The following is a 20,433-nucleotide window of genomic DNA, read 5'->3' on the forward strand; positions in this document are numbered from 1 at the left end:
TTTGTCCCGCATCATTCTACTTTTACCAATGCGTGGCTTTTTCCCCTCCCCAGACAAATCCCTGCAGTTTCTTTTGCATGTCCACCAGGACTGGGGCTGGGATTCGGGTCGGTATTGCAGTGCAGGTGTATATAGTTACTCAATTCTATACAGTGGCAGATACCGACAAAGCCATAAACTGTCCAAAAGAATTCCTCAACTCACTTGACCCGCTCCCACCGCCACGACATCACCTTCGACCCATTATGCTGCTTCGCAATCTCGACCCATCTAGGCTATGTAATGGCACAAGGCTGTGTGTTAAATTGCTGCCCAACATAATTGAAGCGACAGTGTTGACCAGGAAGGGAAAAGGAGATTTATTCATCCCCCGCATTCTAGCGCCCACAGTTCCCGGTTAAGCTGGCATCTGGTATCACGATCACAAAGCACAGGGTCGGTCAATCGAGTGCACTGGTATCAACTTGGAATCTCCATGTTTCTCCCACGGGCAGTTATATGTTGCGTGTTGTAGGGTGAGTTCCCCTGAATCAGTTGTATATCTTTGCTCCAACTAGGAAAAACAACTTTATAAACAAGCCTTTCAATGAACATGTACTTTGGTAGTATTAAACTTCACGTCCAAAGTTGGTGGCACAGTTGGCATCATGTCACCCATCATGCTGCTCAGGAATCTCCATGTTGTTCTCATGTGCATATGAGTTTTTAAAAACCACATAATATTGTGTTGTCTAGTCTTTATAAGAAAACATTTTAAAAATATTAATCAAAACATTTAGTGAATTTTTCTTTTCACCTTTCTTATGGAGCCTTTCCGAAAACCTGTAAAGCTACCATGAGGATTTCTAACAAATAGTACCTAATGAGAAAATGAAATCCTTGGCAACGCCGGATATAGAAACTAACTAAATCTTGCATGATGGATTTCTGAACAGTTGATAGTGAACTTTTAATTGTATCTGATTGTAGATGAAAACGTTTTATGTTGAACTAACACCATAACATTCAAAAAAGCACATTTCTGCTGTTTTCAAATCACTTGTTTCCTTTAGTTTTTTTGTCCACAAAAATAGAAACGTGAAGGACTGACCTGTAAAACTGAAAAAAGCTTTGCTCCTTTAAATCCTTCTGTGTGTACTTGGTAAAACATGTTTGAAATGGCTCTATTGATTTGTTTTATTTCTACAACTATTTTTTTATCAGCGTGACAAATATTTTACTGTCTGAAATATTGAGCAGTCTGTAAATGAGTAATAGCTGTGTACTCGAGACTGTGCTCAGGTGTAGTAAAACATACATTTATATTTCAGATGCCATTGCTCCAGCTTTGGGGGTTTGTTCAAGCCTGCCCTTCACTATATTCGATGAGTCGATATCTTCAAATACAAGGTAGGTTTGAAAGTTTCTTATGCCTTCAATTTTTGAATGTCACAGCAGTGTTTCAGAGTGCAGAATTAAATGAGTTGCCACATTGTTAATGGTATCTAGAGAAAGGATATTACTGTATGCTACACTATTTGCACTGCTCATGCTACTTTTAGCTCACTGGGAATATTATAGGAAGCCAAACATCACTGATTTCCTATGGGGAGGGGGGAAATCTTCTGTCGTTGTGGGACTTGTGAGGTCATCTTTGTGGGGTTTCTAGGTTGTCCAGCATCAGGAATAGTCTTACTAGAGCTCAGACTGCTGCATAGCCAAACAGAGTCCCGATACTGAAAGCAACCACTGCACCCCCTGCAACAGAACCAATGATGGAAGTAAGTGGGTCTAGCTAATCTAGGAAACGTAAGGGTTATTTCTCGTGGAATCTAAATTAGCAGACAAGGTCTGAATACCAGTTTCCACCCTCTCTCACCTTCCCACCATAGGATAGTACAAGCGCGGAACCGTGACCCTGCCTCTCCCTTGCCTAGTCGTCATCTGAGATCTGCCCCAGGATGGCCTGCCCTCCTTATCCCCCACCCAAACTACGCAGACGCCTCCCTTTCAACCCGACAAGGGGATTCCCCTAGAACAGGGTTTTCATCCTTTGGCTCTACAGATTTTGTGGACTAAAACTCCCATCAGCCCAGGCAGCATAGTAAATCATTGATGCATGGGAGTTGTAGTTCAAAACATCTCCCGAGACAAAGTTGCAGATTCCTGCCCTAGAGTGATGGGAATGTGAGAGAACCCCTAACCTGATACCTATCTTTGTCTATTGCATCCTTGGAACATTACACTGCTCTGTTAGCTTTCCGAAATTAGTTTCTCAAATTCTAAAGACTCCTGACTCCCTACAAAGGTGTCGTCTTGGGACATGGCTCTTAAGGACACTAGCCCTACTCAACTTGGCTGGAGAGGACTTTTGAAATAATATGGTCCTCCTTTTGTAAATCAGGGTAATACTGTTTCCATTGCTTTCTCAATACTTATCTTGAATCTCAATAATTTAGTCATTTTTTATTTTATTTATACAGTTGATACAAGATATAACTTTTAAAAAAGAACAAGGAAACACCGTTTTCCGCATACACGTCAGTTATGTATTAGTTTTAAAGTACTTGAAAAATTGAGTTAACTTTCCTCCAAAGAAACCTCTGAATATTCCATCATGTGACCACCAGACCTCCTCCAGAGGCGTATTCATCTGCATGCCTGCATTTCTAAATGCAATAATCCTTAATGGAAGGAGCGCTTCACAATATAGAAGCAGGTGCCTGATGGTTTCCACACAGTTATTACCACATAAGTGGCACAGCCGATCCTCCCGAGGGATAGTCTGCCAGGCACCAAAGACTTCAAAAGATCTTACACTGTTAAATTTGATTTTTAGGTAGTCTCATATTACATAGTTTCCCGCAAAGCACTCAATATACCCCGGTTCCCTGGTGCGGGCGGCATGATATTCAACAAAACCGTGCCTGCATCCTGCCAGACAACTTGGTAATGTACTGTTCATGTCCCGAATGAGCAAGGTAATGTAGTTCTCCAGCATAGGGTCTGGCATGGATTCACATGCTCATGAATATTCCCTGTCAGGCCGAGAATCCTCGGTAAAAGAAAAAACAGTTTAACTTTCACTTAAAAACTGTCTTTCTCTTATAAACCAATCCCTGAGCTCTGGGTCATACTGCCCCCAGCCAATGAATGCCCTCTCCCTAAGCCCCTCCTCTGGCAGCCATCTTCAGATTTTTACCGCACGTTCAAGTGTTGGGTGTCCTCGTGTTTTTCTCTGTAGCTTATCTACGATTTTTCACGCTTTTGGTTAAAAGTTCGATTTTTGTCAAGTAAGAGCCTGTGTGCTCTTTCGTTTCTTCGACTGGTAAGCGGGGTTCCGTTTGTCTGCGTTTTTCATCGCCACTAAAGGGCTAGAATAGTTGAGTTTTCATTGAAGATTCAGGAAGGCCATTGGGCCTACACCGAACGCCGGACCATGGCGGAGAAGGAGGATGGAGATTCTCTCTTCAAGCTCTGCTCCAGCTGCGTCCTAAAGAACGTGTTTGTGGGGGACAAACGCCCCCAGTGCCTCTACCCAGACCACAAGGAGGCGGTTTATGAGATTTGCCTGGGATTCACCAAATGCACCATGAAGGATCGGCACAGCAGTTTGGCGGCGTGGCTGAACGCCAAGGCCTCTACCTCAGGCGGCAAGTAGGGGCATGCCTCACTAAGGACCGGCCGGTTTGAGGAGCGGGCACATAATTCCTTTGAGTCGCCCCCTTCGTGGGGGGCCCAAGACAAGGCCAAGCACTGTGAGTCCGTTTCCATCGGGGTAGCCGTGCAAGCGAGTCCCGCGACAAGCAGGGCGCGATCGATATCTCCATCTGCTTGCATTGCAAGCCAACGCTCAAGCTCCTCCTCGAAATGGAAGTCGGCTACCCCCGGGAAGCTGTGGGAGAAGGCCAAGGCGATACCAACCCTGAGCCTGGTGGCGACCCCTCAGGATGCAAAGAAGGGGTGCGGGGGTCAGTGGAGGCCTCTACGGTACTCCAAGGCACGAATATTTCTTCGTCGGGCGAGGACATGGCATCCGTTCACACTCACGTACAGGACGTGAAGAACGACTATGGCGGAAATGCTGAGGAGGACCGCGTCGGTGAACCCATCGACTGGGACGACGATGGCGGTGCCGACGACGAAGACTTGGTCGCTGGGCCTAGCAGGCCTACTCCTCCTCCCAGAGATGTCGCTGGACATCCTGTCTACTCTCCACACGCTGATGTCTGAGATGCAGAAGCGGATGCCGACAGCACTCCCAGCACCAGTGACTCCGGGCCCGCCACCGGCGAGTAAGAGGCACCCCACGCCGCCTCATCAACCGCCTCACATACCCCCCCACACCTCTCCAGGGATACGGGGACAGATACGGCGACAACCGACGGGGACGACAGCATAGTGACCCCACCGCCGAGGCTGTCTCCACCAGACGAAGTGGGTTCATTCCACTCCATGGTTGTCCACGCGTCAGTGCTCTTCCAGTTGACTCCAGAAGAGACCGAAAAGGAAGGGTTCCTGTATCGGCGCCGAGAGGCCAAAGGGAAGACCTTTCTGGCGGTGTCCTTCCTGGACGACTTCTGGGATTAGGGCCTGGTGCTGCTGAAAAACCCTGCCTCAGCCCCAGTGAAGAGACCGGCTGGAGAAGAAATACCAGGTGCCGGAGTCGATGCCCAACAGGCCTGCGGTCACACCCATCATCAGACTCTGTGGCCTCTTTGACTGCGTGGAAAAGTCATCCAACCTGTCATCTTCAGCCTCTGTTCCCCAGACAGCGAAGGGAAGAAGTTGGATGCTGTGGGTTGAAAGATCTACTCGGCGGCTACCACGGTCAAGATGGCTAACACTTTAGCGATCATGGACAGGTACGACCAGAAGTTATGGTACAAGATGGCCCAGCTACTGGAATTCCTCCCCAAGGACAAATGGGTCGAAGCGCTGGAGTACCTTCAGGAGGGCAAGGTGGCATTAGACCACGCCATCACCGTGGCCCTGGACATTGTGGACACAGGGTTATGCCAAATGGGTAACAGGATTTGCCTCCGTCGTTGTGGCTGGTTGAAGGCCACCCCCTTTAGGCAGGAAGTTCAGACGAGGGTCTTGGACAGTTTGAAAGGAATAATCTCTTTGGAAAGGCCGTTGATGAATCGCTACAGGCCATCAAGACCGACAGACGGCCCGTGCCCTGGGCAGGCTGCAACAGCGCTGTCTGTCCTTTCGTTCCTCAGGTGGGAAGTCTGGCAGATCATCTAAAGGTTTCTGTGGAGAATCATCCTCATACTGCCAACCCTCCCGTTCTACGACCCTGCAGGCTTACTGGGGTTGTTCCAAGGCCTTCAGAGGTGGTGGTTGTCGTTAAGGTTCCGAAGGCAGTGTGCAGGCCTCCAAGCAGGATTGAACCGGCCAAGACATTGGGCCCCCACGCCTGGACCCTGGTGGGAGGCCGGCTGGCGAAGTTTGTCAGCTCTTGGGAAAACATCTCCACCGATTGATGGGTCCTGCATGCTCTCGCCCACGGACACACTTTGGAGTTTCAGTGAAAGTGTTCATGAATACCACCGGTGGCTAAGCAGGACCACATTCCTCAGATGTGGCTGGAGGTTCGGGCCATGTTGAAAAAGGGGGCGATGGAGCTGGTTCCAATGCGGCGCCAGGGATCCAGAGTTTACTCCAGATACTTCTTAGTAAAAAAAAAAAAAAAAAAGGGGCGTGGAGGCCCATTCTCAATCTACAATGACTCAACAAGTACATCGAGTCCCAAGAATTCAGGATGGTCACATGGTCACGTTGTAGCATGTGCTCTGCCAACTGGAGGAGGGTGACTTCCCATCGTCGCTGGATCTAGAGGACACAACTTCCACATCCCCATTTTCGAAAAACATCGCAAGTTCCTGCACTTCGTCATACAGGGGTAGCACTACCAGTTCAAGGCCATTCCCTTTGAACTGAAGTCTACCCCCAGAGTCTTTGTGAAGTGCCTGTTACCAGTGGCTGCCCAGCTGCGCCTACAAGGATTTCACGTGTACCCATACCTCGATGACTGGCTCATCCGTGCCAAGTCAAGGGAGATCGCTGTTGATCACACTGCGAGGACCGTCCGGCTTCTGACAGATCTGGGGTTCTTCGTAAACTATCCGAAGTCCTGATTGATTCCATCGCAGGACGCTCTGTTCCTGGGGTCCAGGCTCAACACGGTCTCCTGCCTGGCGGCTCCCTCGGAGGACAGGATAGCGTCCATTCTGGGCAAGGTGCGACGGCTCTTGCCACTGAAGATTGCCACAGTGAGGACCATCAAGTCGCTTTTCGGCATGATGTCATTGTGTATCTACCTGATCAGACTCTGCAGGTTGTGGATGCAACCCCTTCATGAGTCCCTGGACGCTCGTTGGATATAGGTGTCCGGAAGCTTCGCTGACGAGATTGTCCTCAACGAGGAGTTTCATCAAGCGATAAGGTGGTGGGGCGTGCGCTCTAACATCGCCGGAGGCATGGATTTCCAGACCCCGCCTTAACAGGAGATGGTCACCACGGACGCTTCCCTGGAGAGCTGGAGAGCTCACAGCGGACGTCTCCATGCCAGAGGAGTGGGGCTGCCGGAGGAGAGGGACCTCCACATCAATGACTTGGTGCTGCGGGCAGTGTTCTGGGCCCTCAAGTTATTCCTCCCATCCCTCAAGGACAAGGTGATGAGGGTCTTCACGGACAATACCACCACAATGTTCTACATCCGGAAGCAGGGGGGCACCAGGGCCCCAGCGCTCTCCAGAGAGGCGCAGGATTTGTGGAACTGGGCCGTCGCCCAGGGTATGTTCTTCATTTCTTTATATCTGGCGGGAGTCAAGAACACCATCGCCGACTCCCTCAGCAGGGAACTGCACTCTTGCCATGGTGGGCGCTTCAGCAGGATCAAGTGCACAGTCTGTTCCTCAAGTGGGGCAGGCCCCAGATCGACCTGTTTGCGACAGCGACAAACTCAAAGTGGCAGGGGTTCTCCAGCAGGTTCCATCAGCCAAAGAGCATGCGGGATGTGTTTTCCTTCCCAAGGGAAGGCCTGTTCCTGTACTCCTTTCCTTTGTTGCCCCTCCTGCTGCGAGTCATCAATCGACTCAAATGGTGCCGGGGCAAGATGATCCACGTGCCCCCAGCATGGCGGAGGCAGATCTGGTACCCGGACCTTCTCATTCTGTCGATGTCACCACCAGCCAAGCTGCCAGTAGTTGCAAATCTGCTCACCAGAGAAGGAGGCGCAATCCTACATCACGACTCTGGGTTGCTGAACCTGAAGGCTTGGCTCCTGCAGCATTATAGTTCGGTGGGTATGAGCTTCCGGAGGACTGCGGGGCAGTCTTTGCCAAGTCTAGATCGTCGTAGATTCTGAAGTGCTACGGGCACAAGTGGAAGAGCTTTGCGATGTGGTGCCGGACACAAAAGATCAACCCCCTGAGATTCACGGCCCGCAGATCCTTCCATTGTATTTGGCCAAGGCAGGGCTACCTCACGCCTCCATCAAGGTGCATCTGGTGGCTATTTCCCGCTACAACAGGTCTCCAGGACGGTCTTCGCTTTGGTCACACCGTCTGGTAAAGGAGTTCCTTAAAGGGCTATTCTGATCATTCCCGCTGGTGAAGGCGCTGCCTTCCCCCGGCGTGGGAACTCAACGTGGTTCTGACAAGGCTCATGGGGGCCCCCTTTGATCCTATGCATCAAGCCCCTCACAAGTACTTTTCGTGGAAGACTGCTTTCCTCGTGGCTATCACCTCTGCCAGGAGAGTAGGTGAGATCCAGTCCCTATCCTGCAAGTAGCCATATCTGACTTTCCACGATAAGAGAGTGGTGCTGCAGACGCACCCCACCTTCAAATCAAAGCTTCCTTCAGAATTCCATCTCAACAAACCTTTGGTGTTGCCTGTGTTTTTTCCAAAGCCTTCGTCACCGGCTGAAAGGACTCTGCACTCGTGGATGTGGCGTGTTCTCTGAAGTTCTATGTGGCTCGCACAAGAGTTTCCGGAAGACATCTCAGCTTTTTGTGAACTTTGGTCCTGTGAAACATGGGAAGACCTTGTCCAAGGCTTCCATCTCCAGGTGGCTCTCCGGCTGCATCACTGATTGTTACCGGTAGGCAAACCGACCGTTGCCTGCCGACCGAGAGCCCATTCGACCAGAGCGATCGCTGCGACAGCGGCTTTCCTGTCTGGTGTGCCCCTGCTGGACATCTGCAGCTCTACTACTTGGAAGTCTATGCGCACCTTCACAAGATTTCTACTGCGTTGACAGGGATTCCAGAGATTAGTTCAGGGTCGGCCAAGCAGTTTTACGCAACCTGTTCACTTGAAGGTTAGCTGGCTGGACAGGCTCACCCGGCTGTGATTCGGGCACACTGACCCCAGGTTTATGCCTTGCTCGCCCCCATCCTGCCAATGGACTGAACCATAGACCACGCCACAGAAAGGAAGAACCTGGAGTGAAACAGATTGTGGTGCCCTCAGCTGAATGCCACAGAGGAATCGAGAGGATCTGCAGCTCCCCTGTGGCCCTCCCACGGAATACAGCTGGCGAACCGCACTTGACGCCCCTTGGGGATTTTATTTATTTATTTATTTATTTATTCGGATTTATTTAAAGCGCAACACTCGACCCGGTTGCCGACCCAGTGGTGCAGGTGACGCATCCTGTGTCCCTCTTGTGCGCTACAAGCTCCTCCGCGACAGCCCCTGGTACGGAGACGCAACCGACCCGATACCACCAGACTCCTCCCCCCCCTCCCCTGCCCCCCCCTGACTCTGAGGGACGTGATGGCGGCCATTGCCAACTCTCGCTCCTCGATGGAGAAGAAGATGGACAGAATTTCGGCCGAAGTGTCCTTCCTACGTCACAATCTCCAAAAACTCTCAGCCCACACTGGGAAGGTAGAAAATCGCATGTCCGGCGTGGAAGACGGCTTGGTGGGGTGCAGCAACAACCATCACAGGCACTAACTCGCCTGAAAACGCTGGAAGCCTGTGTGGACGAGAATGAGGGCCGATCGTGCAGGAGCAATATCCGCATTCTGGTCCTTCCGGAGGCCACGGAAGGGCCCAGTATGGAACTCTTTTTGGAGCAATGGTTGGCAGATCTCTTTGCGTCTCAAACCCTTTCAAAGTTCTTTACTATTGAATGGGCCCACAGGATCCCAGTGGGCAGACCAATCTCTGGATCGTCTCTGCGAACGGTTATTGTCAAACTTTTGAATTACCGCGACAGGGATGCAATCCTGCAGATGGCCCGGACAAAAGGGTCGATCACGTACAACGGCAACAAGATCGCTTTTTTCCCAGACTACACCCGGGAGGTTCAGAGGGCTAGACAGTCATTTGCACACCTCAAGAGGAAGCTGCACTCTATGAATGTGAAATATGGGCTATTATTCCCGGCCCACCTCAGGATACAGCACCAGGGCACCACAGTTCATTTCACTGACCCGCAGGAAACTTGGAAATGGGCTGAAACCCATATGGATGGAGACGGGTTGGCACCAGACCCTAGGAAGAGATCACGGAATAGACCTCGTCGGTAGAGATCCCCAAGACATCCCATTCCACAGGATACAGGAACTGGAAAGAAACACAGAGTAATGAGGAAAGTCAATATAAGAGGTTTCATGAGGTACGGCAACAACCTAATAATCGATTTGGAGTGGATTGTCGCTCTGCATACCACCAGCCTCAATGCCCTACCCGCCTTCAAATTCTGATGTCGGAGGCCATGCTGGCTGCCAACTAAACCCCCCCCCCCCCCCCCCCCCCACTGGGACCTCAGCGAAGACAGTAAGTGCTGGGAACGTCAGAGTCCAGGGAGTTTATTTAGTTAACACTGGAGCGCCAGTTCCCCAGCGCCAGCTATGTTCGGGCGACAGATACTTCAGGTTGGGGTGGAGTATAGGGGGGGAATTAGGAGGGAAATGTTTGTAGTTACACTCACAGGGTAGTTACACCAGTTTTGTTGCCACACACAAGGCCGCCATTCAATTCAGCTCCGGTATACACAGTCATCCCACGTGACTGCTTTGTCCACAACAGCGAATGCACCAGACGCTCATCGCACACACCATCACATCCTCCAAACATACTCTCAACACAGAGCACTACTGACCACATGACAGATGTTCAAACTCCTCTAGCAACTGAGGACTGCTTCAAACCCCTCAAATTCCTCACTTGGAATGTAAATGTCATGGGATCAAGCATTAAACGACTCCTCATTGTTCAGTTCCTGAACAGGCGTGCCCCCGACGTGGCCCTTCTCACTGAAACCCACCTAGCAGGCTCAACCTGCCAGTTCTTTCGCAGGACTAATTATCGTCAGGCGTACCATGCGGGGTACGCTGTGGGGTCCCGGGTAGTCTTGATCCTGTTCCATAAACGTCTCCCATTCGAGATAAGCGTGTTGGAACAGGACCCCAGCAGCCGATTTGTGTTGGTGCGAGGCACGCTGTGGGGGGAGGCTTCAACGATGTGGTATGTGACAAACGCGACCGAACCCACATCCGGAATCGCAGCCCCAATTTACCCACTAGATTGGCTACCTTTTCATCGGCGCTAGGCCTGTGTGAGGTATGGAGAGAACTCCACCCCGCTGAACAGGGCTCTTCCTCCAATCGGGAGTCCACGCATCCTTGTTCAGGATCGACTACACTGCTTCCTCCCAACATCCGAGGCGTGTAGAGTGATTAAGGCAGAACTGCTTCCCCGAGGGATCTCCGATCATTCCCCCCTGGAGATGGCGATTCGTAAGAATCGACCACTGCCCCCCAAGACGTGGAGACTGAATAACTATTATCTGGGTCTCCCTGAATTTGTAGAGTAAATCACAGAGAAATCCAATGAATACTTTGAAATAAACACTGACAACGTAGAGGACCCAGTCGCCTGGACGAGTAATAGAAGGAGAGAGCACCACCGGAAGGTGGCCGAGGCAGATGGGGAGGTGGAAAAATGGGAAACCGGGTATATAGTAGAGGCCTCCTCAGAGACACACCGCTCTCTTATAAAAGCCAGGGTATCCCTCCATAATACGGCACTAGACAACGCAAAACAAGCGCACTGGGAAGCGAGGACAAGGCTTTATGAATGTGGGGACAAGGGGAGGAGGGACACAGATATGTCAGACAGATTGTCGACAACCAAAACAGAACGGCCCAAACAGACTCGGATATAGCAGAGGCGTTCGCTAAATGTTATGCTAATCTGTACAGGGCTCCAGTTGCCCCAAAAGATCCGTCCTGTCTGGACAACATCGAGGTCCCACAACTATCGGAGCTGCAGAGAACAAACCTCGATAGGGAGCTAGAGGAAAACGAGATAGCGCAGGCCAGCTCAGCAACAACCCGGGAAGACACCGGGTCCCAACGGATTCCCGGCTGAGACATGGAAGCGACTGGGAAGCGACAAGATGGCAGTATCCTTTCATAAAATGTTACTAGCAGCCAGAGAACAGGGCACTCTCCCCCATGGACCTCAGAAGGGCCAGCATCATGGCGAATCCCTAAACAGGGAAAACCCCCCTGAAACATGTTCATCATACAGACCAATATCACTTATTAACGGCAAGGCCAAAATTCTCGCGAAGGCATTAGCCTCCAGGCTGCAATCGGTAATACCCTGTCTGGTTCACCCTGATCAGTGCGGCTTCATGCCGCACAGGTCGACCAGAATTAATCTACGCCGATTCCACTTATTGCTTGAACGGGCCCCAATTCTCGAACCGCCACTCACCCTGCTAGCAATAGATTTTGAGAAGGCGTTCGATTCAGTGATATGGGGGGCAGTCTGTTGACGACGATGCGATGCATGGGAATCGGCGAAGCCTTTATCAGATGGGTTCAGCTTTTATATGAGGCCCCACAAGCGGAGATCAGGGTAAACAGCTGGTCCTCCAGAACCTTCCCGTTAGTCCGGGGCACAAGGCAGGGCTGCCCGCTGTCTCCCCTCCTTTTCACGCTGGCAATTGAACCAGTGGCACAATGGCTTCGGCAAGTCACAACATGGTGTGGGTTTCGGTGGCCGGAAGGACGAGAAGATAGCGTCGCCCTATATGCGGATGACCTGTTACTCTATCTGAGCGACCCGAACCAAGCATGCCCGATGATTGCCAGGATGTTGACGGCCTTTGGGGAATTTAGTGGTTTAAAAGTAAACTGGGGCAAATCGGTCCTTTTTCCAGTAAAGGGAGGAGACAGTGCAATCCCAAGAGATGTCCCCTATCGAGTGGAGAGGGAGGGCTTCTGCTATTTGGGTATACAGATATCTGGGAACCTCTCGGCATACGTGTCCCGTAGCTTGCACCCACTAACAGACCGCTTCGCTGAAGATGTGAAGCACTGGATGCTTATCCCCCTCGCGATATTGGGTAGAGCAGCGCTCTTCAAGATGCTGGCACTTCCACATTTTGTATACGTGCTCCAGAACGCCCCACATGCAATAACAGAAGCAGAGTTCGCCCGAGTGGCATGCCTCCTTAGGAAACTGATTTGGAAGGGCGGGCAGCCCCGCATTGCGTTAACAACGCTACAGAGGTCCATTTGGGAGGGGGTATTGGAGTACCACACCTTCTGGTCCTATTATTGGGCCGCCCAGCTAACAGTGGTCAAGGACCTACTTCACGGGGACCACGAACATCCGCAAATTAAGGCGGAGATGTCTACCTTACAGGGCACCCCTCCAGCCGCCACATTATACCAGAACCTTCCCAGGCCCCGGCCACAAACTACCTCTGCACACATCGCAGACACTTGGAGGCAGGCGCATACACACATAGGCTGGGGGAATAGACTAACTCTGGCGCAACCACTATGGGACATCTACATGCTCTCTGAAGTGCGGACACTTGCTATAAGGACCCGGTGGGGGGAGGCCGGGATAACCACGATCGGGGATGTAGTGTCTGATGGTTCCATCCTCCCGTTTGAGACACTCCAACAAACAGTCTGAATCCCAGAGAATGAGCGGTATCACTATTTACAATTGCGACACGCCCTCAGTGGTCACAGGCAGGCACTCACGGACGCACCTGAGTGCACCCCCCTGGATCGTAACCTACTCCCACAACACATCCCCAACAAAGTCACGTCAATTTTATATAAAGCTATAAATGCATTTGCTACTCCGGAATTGGCCGGCCTTAAAACCAAATGGGAAAGGGATGGTAGGCCCCATGGAACCGGAGGACTGGATACAGGTACTTATGCACCCACGTGAGATCGCCCTAGACTCCAAAATCCGATTGGTACAACTAAAAATATTGCACCGAGTCTACCACCCCCGAGTGGCCCTGTTCGGATGGGGGCGAGACTCTGACCCCAACTGTTTGAGGTGCCAAAGAGAGGAAGGCACCTTCTTTCACTTGCTCTTGGAATGCCCCTGAATAGAAACATTTTGGACGCAATGCTGTCTAAGTCTCTTGGGGCGCACTGTGGCACTGGAACCCGCAAAGCTGTTACTAGGGGTCCCAGATGAAAACGACTTAAATAAATGGGAGGATATATTTCTGTCTAATGCAGTGGGTTTGATAAAACATGATCTTGCACAAAAATGGGCAGCCCCGGACTGTCCAACCCTGGCCCACTGGTCTGCCAAAATGGACGCCTGCGCCGTGAAGGAACACATAATATATACTGCAAGGGGGTGCCCAGCCAAGGCCACTAAGATCTGGGGGAAGTGGGAAGAGGGTGTGAGCTGAAAACTGTTGTGATGAAGCGGGCGATGGAAAGGAGAGTATTCAGCAATGCAGCATTTGGTTACACAGCAGCGGAGACGGGAAAAGCGGCACGATCAAATCAGGCGGACTTGATATGCGCCAATAAGGGTAGTGGGGGGCAGAGGGGTGTGTTTTATTTTGTATGTTGGATATTGTTCTTAAAAGCAATAAAATGTGATATAAAAAAAGTTTTATTTCGAAATGACCGAAAATAAAAGGTCGAAACGACCAAAAGTTCTAAAAATGCTACCACCAAAGGATCGAACACCAAAAGTTCGATCCTTTGGTGGCAGCATTGAAAAAAAACAGGGGCTGCGGGGGTGTCCCCCGCATTGCCCCGCTCACTATACTTTATGCTATAGAGAGCAGGGGCTGCGGGGGGACAACCCTGCAGCTGTCTGTGTAAAAAAATAGAAAAGAAAAGGACCCTGCAGCGCCAGTTCCCGATCACGGAAGTGAAGGGGAACTGGTGCTGCAGGAACCCAGCGTGAAGATGAAGGTAAGTGGGGTTTGTTTATGTTGGTGGTGTGGGTGGGGGTGTGCTGGGGGGTGTTATGGGTGTGTTGTGCGTGCGAGTGTGAGATTGTGTGTTTTAGCAAATTATCGGGGCTGAAATGTCCGAAAACAAAGTGTTCTAACTTTTGGTCATTCATGCACTTTGTTTTCGGATATTTCATCCTCGATAATTTTACATTTGGTCAAATCACTTGGATTCATAAAAAAAACCTTGGCCGACAGTCTGGGTCTGGCCACCGTGTCGAATGTCGAACTGAAGTTAATGAATGCGGCCTGCACCAGCGTGTTATGAATGGACCAGGATTGTTGTATGACCATTACCAGGGCCAGGCTGTTAATGGTGGTGTTGCAGCCCTTTCAGAACCCTGTCTGATTGAGCGGAATGATGTTCTTATTCAGGGTCCAGTCCTCCAGCTCATCCAAGAGGATATGTGCGAAGATTTTTGCAGGGATGTCCAACATTGCCAACAAGCGGTATTTCTTTGAATCTTCTGATCTCCCATTTTTGTGGATCGGCCCGATGATACTATCTCGCCAGGAATCTGGGATGGTCTGAGTCCTTTCAATCCACGTGAATAGCCAGTGTTTCTGCCCACATATATGGGTCCTCCTTCAGAAGGGAGCTACATGCTCCATCCGGGCAAGTTTCTTGTGAACTCTTAGACGATCTAATGATTCCTTCTCCATCAGGTATACCTTTGGAGTAATGCTCTGTGTATATTATACAGGATTACTTATGAGGAATTGCCAATCTCAATTACTTACCTCTTTTACTGCACACGTATGTTTCTTGACTGAATCATTTCAAACTATCCTAAAAATAAATTGAGACCACACTGGTGAATGTACACATGTGTATAGACTTAATCCGGTAGTATTACTTGTTTTTTTATTGCACAGTGTTCATTCTTTATAGTGTATGCTTTACTGTGTAACTTGAGTTATTTGAGTGCTCTGCGTGTCTCTCTTTCTACCATCACACCAACTCTGGGCTCTACTGCTATCCCACCTAGCTTGCGTTTGCTAGTTTGAAATGTCATTTCCCTGCTCATTATGATAGGCAGCCTCTCTTAACCCTGCCACATGTCTGGTTCTGGAAATCTAGCAAACACCTGCACAAAGAAACCAAATTATATCACACTGTACTGACCTGGTACACCCATTCAGTCAAGGGTAGTGAACCCCAACAACCCATTCATACCCCCACCTCTCCTCCTCCTCCTACTGACTGCATCCAGATTAATGAGATGGTGGTTAGGGTGGCCATCAAATGGAGGACCATTGCAGCAGTGGCTATAACCAAAGCTTTAGTCTAGTGCGAATCTACAAGCCGAGACATCGTCCAAACCACAGCATCTTTTATTTTGAATTAAGTTTCACAATCAAGACCTGCTCATTGGTAGAAATAGCCTCTGCCTGACTTAGTAATCATTTAGGTTTATTTCGGATACAGGGATCCATAAAATATTATAATAAAACGAATATTTAACACAATATTATTATAATAGAAATACATCATAAAATTAGCTGTTTTATATCTACATTGAGCACTGCAGCATACACCCCGGCATATTAGACACTTTAGAATGTAAAGGCCATTAGTTGTGTTCTCGTAGCACATGCCTTCCTCATAAAGCTGCCAAGTGCAAAAGCAACCTTTACATCAGAGCACAGTAACAGAAACGAGGAAAGCTGTAAGGGCTGAAACCGCTTTCCCTTCAAATCCCCTTTAGCCACACTTTCCTAATCTGACAGTAGATGGGACAGAAGATGGCAAAGTGCACCAGCGTGTGTATGTCCCCACATAGGCAGCACGGGAGTTTGCCATTACATGGATATTTTTTCCATTTTGATGTAATCCTCGTCATTGGTAGGACATTGGATCTAGCTTTAGTCAGGAAAATCTTGTGCTGTAACTCTGAGAAAAAGGATAAAAACCTAGCTGCACACACCATGGGAGATGATGACTTGACCCTTTTGGTAGTGGAAGAAATGTGGATCTTCCACTTCGTTTTCATTGCTTCCAGGCAAGGAAAGTAAAAGGATGGGCTGTTTTGATAAAAAGGTATGTCTGGGCCAAGACTTCGAGAGCATCAAGTGTGATGGCCCTATTAGACTTGAAAAGATAACTCTGGGGCCCATGTATGCTCCTGGTACTCTATGTGCCTGAAGAGATGCTGTCTACTAGAGGTAACGAGAGCTCAAACAGTGTCCACCCCGGTCATCAGTGCTGCCACACATCATCCCAGCCATACTGCTACATACTGTCCCTCAGAAGAATGCCATGAGTAGTACTACCACATGTGAAATCTGGTGGTCAGTCATAATGTAGAATGAAATAATGTCGAAACGAAAAAAAATGTCAAGCAATGACGAAAACCAATAATGTCGAATTTTTCTACATTTTATCGAATTTTTCGAATAAATAAATAAATATATAATTAAAATGTGTTGAGTTTGAGGGGTGAGAGGGTGTTGGGGGAGGGGGGTTGGGGGGACCCCCCCTAGTAAATGATACTCTTCTTGTTTATGTATTTATTGATAGTGCTAATTGACATTTTTTTCAACATTTTTTTTCCTAAAAATTGACCCTTTTCATTATATGTATAGGTTTTCGACATTGTTTTCAACATTTTTTTCGACATTTTTGTAAATCGACATTTTTTTTCGACATTATCACTATAAACCGTGAAATCTGACACCCAGCGGAAGATCAAAGATGCACACAAGTTGGGCAACTATCTGAAGACAAGCTTTCTGCAGTAACCAGTTTAACGACTTACCAACTGCTTTGGAGAGATTCGAATTTCCATGCAACAAGCTTACAAGAAAAACAAATAACCACTGCCTTCCCTGTCCAATCAACACAATATTAGAAGGAATTCTCGTGGTGTTTGTCCAGTAATGAACCAACATCACCAGAAATGCTTACACACATGCCCTTTGCAAATCTATGGCATACACTTCAAGTCTCTACCTCCACCCCCTAAATGCTGGCAGAGAACACAGAATTGAAATCCAGGCCTCTGAACAGGCTTACTCAAGTGGTAAACGACCCCCGCCTAGAAAAAACAAAAAACTGAGAAGCCACTCCGAGAACGGACTAGTGTCTATTATTGTCTGAAAAAAGCACACACACCATACCATAAGACAGCGAAGCTAGAAAAGCTTTGCATGCCACTAGCTAGCCATTATAATATCAACAATTGTTTCTACCAAATCATTTAAGTTCCAGCGCCCCTCATAAGGGCTTGAATCCTGGAACTGGCTAACGCCCCTATATAGTGCCAAAACGTGAGAAATCCATTGTTCCTTCGCAGCAGGATTGGTAGGAGATCCTATTCTATTCCCACCCTTGCATTGGACTAAGACCCAAAGGTTTTTATCATTATTCAGAGTGCTTTCAACATCAGTTCTCCCTGACTTTGCAACAGTAATTACCTTATGGGCCTTTATCCAATTTTTGTAGTCCTGTTTGATTTTCATTTTGAATGTCTCACCCACATCTCCGACCCTTGAACTCTTCTTAATAGCCCCGATATCTTTTCTTATTTTATTTTTTTTGACACTGGACCAATGAGTCCTATTGATAAGGGCGGGAAGAAATGTTATGGGTCAATCGATTTGTACACAACTCCATCACTTTATGGTGAATAAAAGCGGGGAAGCAATTTGAAGTAAATTTGTATGCCATAATCTTGCCATCTCAGTACTAAAATTATCTAGACTGTAAGGACTCCATATTATGCATTTTTTTTTCTTCTATTCTACCTCTACTTTTTACATGCAGATAATGAGGGTGAAGTGACGTTCCACCTAACAGGCAATCGGCATACTATGATCACTATTATCATTCTCTACTATTATAAATTGTTCACAGTTATGAAAGAGATCATTAGAACAATATATGTATTCAATCCAAGAGATCTGCTTGATTCTGTGCTATGTTGGCCTACTAAGTAGATCTCCCAACACATGACACTTTAGAATCCAAAGATCCCAATCATTGCATAGATCATGCCAAGATTTACCATTCTCATGCGGTCGTCAAGCACTCTGATTCCCATTTCTGGGCATAACCCCCACATTTCTCTTGCGTTATACACACCGAATTAGAGTCCCCTGCTAAGATAACACCCCCTCAGGTTCATCAATCTTAAAATTCTCCGGATTACTCCGAATTGCTGCACAAACATCTTGAACCGGGGAGTGACTGGGATGCCAGTATACCTTAATTAGGAGACAATGACGAGTTGATTTCCCATCGGGCAAATCCATTTCAACAGTCAAACTACCTCTGGCAGTGGGCGGCCAGGGGGGCACCAGACTGCCACCTTGGATCTAGGGGTGTGCGGGCCGAGCGGAGCACAGCGGAGATACATCCTGAAAAGTACCTCAAGACAAGGTGAGCTTGGTTGGGTGCCAGCGCACAGTGAAGCGAGTTGCAGACTTTGTATTAGTTCACAGATCTGATAGTGGGAATTGTGGATCTTGGTGGCTCTGCCCCTGGTGCTAAGCAGGAGTGCTGGATTAATCCATGGTGAGCCTATCTGGTTGAGCCTGGTTACACACCGTAAATTGGCTTGAGCAGCGTTACAGTGGGGGGACACTCACCTCGCCTGGTTCATGAAGGAAACCCAGGGATATTCAAGTTGAGCTGGATTCTCGTGACCAGGTTTTGGGGGGTGGGGTGAGTGGGTCATCGCCATACTGGAATTCAGGGTGCTAGATCTGCAGCTGCGGAGTGCGTGGTCCCAGACAAAGGAGTGAGTGCCTGGTGGAGAGGAACAGTGAGAAGCAGACCCCTCCAACATCGTAGACAGTTCAGAGTGTACCAGGCAGTTGACGCCTGGAGGGGGGCAAAGAGCTTTGAGCGCACAGGTGCTATACAGAGCAGGTAGAGTGAATTCTGATGCCCCGTTGAGGTCATGACTGCCAGCCTCCAACTGACTGGCTTCCATGGTCATGCTGGAGGAGTCCCAGGGTCCCGGTGTGCTTAGAGGTGGTGCTAAAACTGGTATATCGTCACTCCAGCACTTTCGGAGAGGGTCGATACCACTGTAGGATGGCTGTAAGAGGTGGTGCACCGGCCTGGACCAGAGAAGATCTAAAGGACATATTCTAGGATATCAAGGCGATACGCACGGACATCAAAGGCATTCATCTGCGACCTTAAAGGCTGCATAGATAAACTTGAAGACAAAATGGAGGGGATGGAAAACAATCATTTACAGATGGACCTCCTCGATATAAAATACGAAGTGCGCTTGACCGATCTGGAGATGAGGGAGGAAGAAAAACTCCTGAAACTGGACGTCTTGGAAAACAGGGAGCGTCGTAATAACATACGCATCCTTGGAGTCTCAGAGCAGAAGGGAGAAATAGTGGCTGAGGTGGGGAGGAATGTACAAGGACTGATAAACCAGCTCTACGGCCTGGAGGGTGGAAAGGAGGTTCAATTGGAAAGGGCCCACAGAGGTGGAGGTGGAGGTGGGGGAGGCAAGGGCCCAAGATCAATAGTGGTCCGCTTCTTGTAAGAACAGAGAGAAAATTGAGATCCTGGAGAAAGCGAAGCCTCGGGGAGCTTCCAATGCGAAAGTGGCACGATCAGGGTGTTCCAGGGCCTGTCAGGTCTCACTTTGTCCCTGAGAAGAGACTGCCGCCCCTTCACACAGTGGTTGACTGAAAGGGGCATTCGGTACCGTTGGTCCTTCCCATTTGCCTTCTCATTCGAGAGAGGAGAGGCGGTCTGTCTTGTGACCAGCGGTCAGGAGGCACAGCAGGTGCTCCAGGTCCTCAAGGTGAGGTATTGAATGAAGGCCAAGAAGGAGCTGAGGCACCACAGGTAGAGCAGTGTGGGCCGGCGGGTCCGCAGTGTACAAAGAAGATGCCAGGCGCCCGGAAATTCAAGCAGCTTAACACCCCCCCAAACAGAAGAAGCCTGGAAACTCTTGACTAAGGGAAAGGGGTGTGTTAAATACAACAGAGAATGGGGGCGACACTGTGCTAGTGGAACACGTCCGGGGGAAGATGAGGGGGTAAGGGAGATGACGAATGTGGCAGACAACTGCCTCTGGTGGGCCATTGTATGGTGGGCGTCTCGGGGGATGGGGGAGCAAAGGTTGGGGGGGGCCAAAATGAGTGAAATGTTGGACGGCACTGCAGCATTATGTGTTGAGTAGGCGGGAGGGAAGTTGATGCGTACAG

The 20,433-nt window shown here is 49.2% G+C and overlaps 1 protein-coding gene across 3 annotated transcripts in view; it reads left to right on the forward strand.

The window, feature by feature from the left end:
• BUB1B (BUB1 mitotic checkpoint serine/threonine kinase B) overlaps positions 1-20,433 on the forward strand; it is an 815,340-nt gene that overhangs the window by 431,251 nt on the left and 363,656 nt on the right. For all 3 annotated transcript variants that reach the window (XM_069637517.1, XM_069637518.1, XM_069637519.1), the window contains one exon: positions 1,311-1,389. In XM_069637517.1, coding sequence (XP_069493618.1) covers positions 1,311-1,389 — 79 coding nt within the window. The remainder of the gene's footprint in view (positions 1-1,310; positions 1,390-20,433) is intronic.

This window comes from Ambystoma mexicanum, chromosome 14 (assembly GCF_040938575.1).
Source record: "Ambystoma mexicanum isolate Mex_15411 chromosome 14, UKY_AmexF1_1, whole genome shotgun sequence".
NCBI classification, from domain to species: Eukaryota; Metazoa; Chordata; class Amphibia; order Caudata; family Ambystomatidae; genus Ambystoma; species Ambystoma mexicanum.